The sequence below is a fragment of the Oncorhynchus keta genome, unplaced genomic scaffold (genome assembly GCF_023373465.1).
Source record: "Oncorhynchus keta strain PuntledgeMale-10-30-2019 unplaced genomic scaffold, Oket_V2 Un_contig_8207_pilon_pilon, whole genome shotgun sequence".
Classification (NCBI taxonomy): domain Eukaryota; kingdom Metazoa; phylum Chordata; class Actinopteri; order Salmoniformes; family Salmonidae; genus Oncorhynchus; species Oncorhynchus keta.
The window spans coordinates 1-4,442 of NW_026289918.1; the positions used below are offsets into that span (position 1 = coordinate 1).

The 4,442-nt window shown below is 42.5% G+C and overlaps 1 protein-coding gene across 22 annotated transcripts; it reads right to left on the reverse strand.

The window, feature by feature from the left end:
* Positions 1-428: 428 nt before the first annotated feature.
* On the reverse strand, positions 429-3,970 carry LOC127926765 (galactose-specific lectin nattectin-like). 22 transcript variants are annotated; one of them, XM_052512309.1, is made up of 9 exons: positions 3,775-3,967; positions 3,520-3,689; positions 3,335-3,434; positions 2,921-2,982; positions 2,218-2,366; positions 1,292-1,420; positions 1,027-1,138; positions 804-870; positions 430-703 (listed from the first exon to the last, which is right to left on the reverse strand). In XM_052512309.1, the coding sequence occupies exons 3-9, from the start codon at positions 3,340-3,342 to the stop codon at positions 625-627; spliced, it is 606 nt and encodes a 201-aa protein (XP_052368269.1). In that variant the 5' UTR covers positions 3,343-3,434; positions 3,520-3,689; positions 3,775-3,967; the 3' UTR covers positions 430-624. The 22 variants fall into 22 exon arrangements, with proteins under 22 accessions (XP_052368278.1, XP_052368282.1, XP_052368279.1 ...); XM_052512307.1 differs by having other exon boundaries at positions 3,335-3,519; positions 3,605-3,689; positions 3,775-3,966; XM_052512314.1 differs by having other exon boundaries at positions 3,605-3,689; positions 3,860-3,958.
* Between the last annotated feature and the right edge of the window lie 472 nt (positions 3,971-4,442).

The window sequence follows — 4,442 nt, forward strand, 5'->3', positions numbered from 1 at the left end:
AGGGAGGATCCATTTTCATTTCAGAGAGGTTCAATTTTATCCATGTGACCCTGAAGTGTGGGGCAGTTAGGTCACATATTTCATCACTAACAACAACAGTCAGACTACTACACTTTCACTCATAAGGAATTAGAAAAGTTTTAGGATATTATTTAGGGAGAAATATTATATGGTGCATCTTGTGGAAGTAGTTTAGAAGTTTGTTAGTGTTCATTTTAGTAGGTTGGTTTAGCCCAATTTTTAAGTTTTTGATTTGTTAAAAAGTTTGAAATATCAATAAATGTCGTTCACTTCATGATTGTGTCCCACTTGTTGTTGATTCTTCACAAAATAATACAGTTTTATATCTTTATGTTTGAAGCCTGAAATGTGGCAAAACGCAAAGTTCAAGGGGCCGAATACTTTGCAAGGCACTGTAACCAAAAGGAGATTTAGAATGTTGAAGATACGTTAAAGAGGAAGAGGTTTTCTAGGAGGACAAAAAGCTTAATAGTTTAAAAACAATTCCAGACCTACATTCAACATGTTTCACAAGTGTCATTAATGATCAGACAGCTGTCATCTTCTAAACATGAGAGTGCCTTTCAACAAGGAGCTGCACCTGTAACAGCATTAACTTATAGTCTAGCCGAGGCAATGGGCCAGGACATTCCTACCTCTCTCATGTGATTTCTTCTGACTTGGTAATGATGCTAAATCAGATCTAAAAGAAAATGAAATAAGAAATACATGAATGTAATTGAGTGTTAATATGGTCTCTGTATAAAACGTGTCCAGATAGAAGACAGTGTTCGACCTGCTACCTTGTCTCCATAGAACACACATAGAACCTCAGTTCTCCACAGGACACGTCATTCCAGCCCTGTCCACCTGTTGTCAAGACAAATCACACTTCAGTTATTTCAATGTGCTCAGAGTGTGTGTGTGTGTGTGTGTGTGTGTGTGTGTGTGTGTGTGTGTGTGTGTGTGTGTGTGTGTGTGTGTGTGTGTGTGTGTGTGTGTGTGTGTGTGTGTGTGTGTGTGTACCTCCAGTGTGTAGCTCCATACAGTTCTCCCCCTGTCCAGAGTTACTGGGCTCATCCTCCTCCCAGTAGAAACTGTCAACAGCTGAGCCGTCACTCCACAGCCACATCCCCTCCTTATCACAGAAACACATTGCTTGATGGATTGAAACCACTTCATTGTTTTTAAACAGAAAGTACCTTGAGTTTTTGCCTCTTTAAACTGTAGACATTTGACAGACTGGTTGACCGACTGACTGACTGACTGATTCATTATTGACCCCATGTACCTGAGCTGCATCGTAGCCTCCTATCCAGACCGGCTGGTCTGTGTGTCTCCTGACCAGATCCTGGACAAACACCTGTTGACCCGGGCTGTGAACCGACACCAGGTTCCCTCTGTGCTGGGAGCAGTACAACTAGAGAGACAGTCAGAGAACACTGTGTTAGCCCGCTGAGCTAAAGCCCCGGCATTACCGGATCAACGCAGGATAGAAATGGACATTTCCTGAATTAAATTAAATGTCTTGAAGTATCAATGGTTGTGAAATAGTAATAGCAGTTGTAGTGACAGCAGAAGAAGTGGTAGTATTAGTGACAGAAGTAGTACTAGTAGGAGTAGTAATAGTTTTAATTTTTTTACCCCCAATTTCATGGTATCCAATTGTTAGTAACTACTATCTTGTCTCATCGCTACAACTCCCGAACGGGCTCGGGAGAGACGAAGGTCGAAAGCCATGCTTCCTCTGAAACACAACCCACAAGCTCTTTAACAGAGCGCGCGTCAAACACCGTGCACCTGGCGACCTTGGTTAGCGTGCACTGCGCCCGGCCCGACACAGGAGGCGCTGGTGCTCAATGAGATCCATACCGGCCAAGACCTCCCTAACCCGGAAGACGCTAGGCCAATTGTGCGTCGCCCCACAGACCTCCCGGTCGCAGCCGGATGCAAAAGAGCCTGGGCGCGAATCCAGAGTCTCTGATGGCACAGCTGGCGCCCTTAACCACTGCACCACCCGGTAGTCCCTGTAATAGTTTTTAATTTAACTACATTTTAAAGTTTTTTTTTTTTTTAAATTTTTTTGGGTGAAAAATCAGATTTTAGCGTCATTCTTTTACCATGGATTTGCCCAAAATCAATGCCGAACCAACTCTACTACAGCAACAGAACAAGTTGACCTTTAGTTTCTCAGTGTCTCCCAATTACAAGCGTTACCTCTGCAGTGGCCCAGGTGGCCCAGACGGGGTGGAAGGAGAAGCAGCGATGCTCATTCTGATGCCACCCGGCTGGGCATGGTGACTGGGAGTCCACCCCTTCCACCTCCTCCTCTATAGTGTTCACCACCCCCGGGGCAGCATCCAGCCCTGGAACAACAACACACACCGACAGTATGTACTGTTCAAGAGCTGTGCTTGACTTAGTTTACCTGGTACATATGAAGCAATTAATGGAATAATCCCAAAAGTGCAAACTAAGCTAGATCAAGTAGCACCTCAAATACTTTATAGCATCTAGAGTTGGGTTTGACTAGATACAATGCTATTTTACTGTAAACAAATTGACAACAGACTTTCAGCAGGCTTCAACATGCACAGCATTTACACAGATGGTTGATGATTGGCTGAGTGAAATTGATGATAAAAAGATTGTGGGAGTTGTTTTGTTAGACTTCAGTGCAGCTTTTGAAATTATCAATCGAAGTCTATGGCTTTACACCTCCTGCTATAATGTGGATAAAGAGTAACCTGTTTAAATAAATAACAATTTGTAAATAAGAATTTTTTCTTAATTACTGACCTGCCTATTTATATACAGGTTAAATAAAGATTTGTTTTAACAGAACACAGAGGGTGTTTTTTATCAATCATTTGAACTGTTTACACAAACACACTGTCTGTTTTTCAAGTTTCATATTCACCTGTTGCCAGGTGCAGAGCCATTACTATACAACAAAGCAGCAGAGACATTCTGCCAACCGATCTACAGAGGAAACAATGATATTACATTACAACTTAACTCTACATTTAATAACCTCTAATAGTGTTAAAGGGATCCTGGATACCATTTTAATGTCTCCGTGTGCATTAGGAAGGAAGGTAGTGGTTGTTTCACGAGCATTAGCACAATGACTGGAAGTCTACAGGTACGGAAGCATTGCTAATACACCTGTAGACTTCCAGTCATTGAACTAGAATCGTACATTATGCATTTAACATAACTTAATTTAAAATGAACTCGCATAACATGACAAAACGTAACACAAATTAACTTTTAAGTGACATAAGTTAACATGACACAACAGAGCAGCTCCATCTGTAACGTAGCACATTACCTGGACATGAATCAGAGAATGTTGAGAGTAACACAGTGACAGTAGTAGTAGTAGCTTGGTCTTGGTAGAGTAGCTCAGAATCAGAGAGTGTTGAGAGTACCTGAGCTGGCTAGTAACACAGTGACAGTAGTAGTAGTAGCTTGGTCTTGGTAGAGTAGCTCAGAATCAGAGAATGTTGAGAGTACCTGAGCTGGCTAGTAACACAGTGACAGTAGTAGTAGTAGCTTGGTCTTGGTAGTGTAGCTCAGAATCAGAGAGTGTTGAGAGTACCTGAGCTGGCTAGTAACACAGTGACAGTAGTAGTAGTAGCTTGGTCTTGGTAGTGTAGCTCAGAATCAGAGAATGTTGAGAGTACCTGAGCTGGCTAGTAACACAGTGACAGTAGTAGTAGTAGCTTGGTCTTGGTAGTGTAGCTCAGAATCAGAGAGTCTTGAGAGTACCTGAGCTGGCTAGTAACACAGTGACAGTAGTAGTAGTAGCTTGGTCTTGGTAGAGTAGCTCAGAATCAGAGAATGTTGAGAGTACCTGAGCTGGCTACGGCTTCTGGCTTGGATTAGTCACTGTTGAGGAGGAGGAGGAGTGAAATGAGATGATGTGAGGAGAAGAAATGAGGAAATGATGAGGTACTGCAGAACAGCAACCAGCCCATATCCTCCTCTCTACACGAGTGGGTGTGTCCTAAAAGCCTCAGCCCTGCCCACTCTCATTATCAGACAGACTAGAACCACATCAACAACCTGCTAGTTCTAACAACACATCTCCTGTTCTGACAGACTAGAATCACATCAACAACCTGCTAGTTCTAACAACACATCTCCTGCTCTGACAGACTAGAATCACATCAACATCCTGCTAGTTCTAACAACACATCTCCTGTTCTGACAGACTAGAATCACATCAACAATCCTGCTAGTTCTAACAACACATCTCCTGTTCTGACAGACTAGAATCACATCAACAACCTGCTAGTTCTAACAGCACATCTCCTGTTCTGACAGACTAGAATCACATCAACAACCTGCTAGTTCTAACAACACATCTCCTGTTCTGACAGACTAGAATCACATCAACAACCTGCTAGTTCTAACAACACATCTCCTGTTCTGAC

What these genes read in the sequence shown, in the direction of transcription:
- LOC127926765 (XM_052512308.1), bottom strand. An exon ending in TATGGAGCTACACACTGGAG is followed by an intron (nt 871 to 1,026) that starts GTACACACACAC and finishes TCTTGACAACAG; the next exon opens with GTGGACAGGGCTGGAATGAC. An exon ending in GTGTGTTCTATGGAGACAAG is followed by an intron (nt 704 to 803) that starts GTAGCAGGTCGA and finishes ATTTTCTTTTAG; the next exon opens with ATCTGATTTAGCATCATTAC.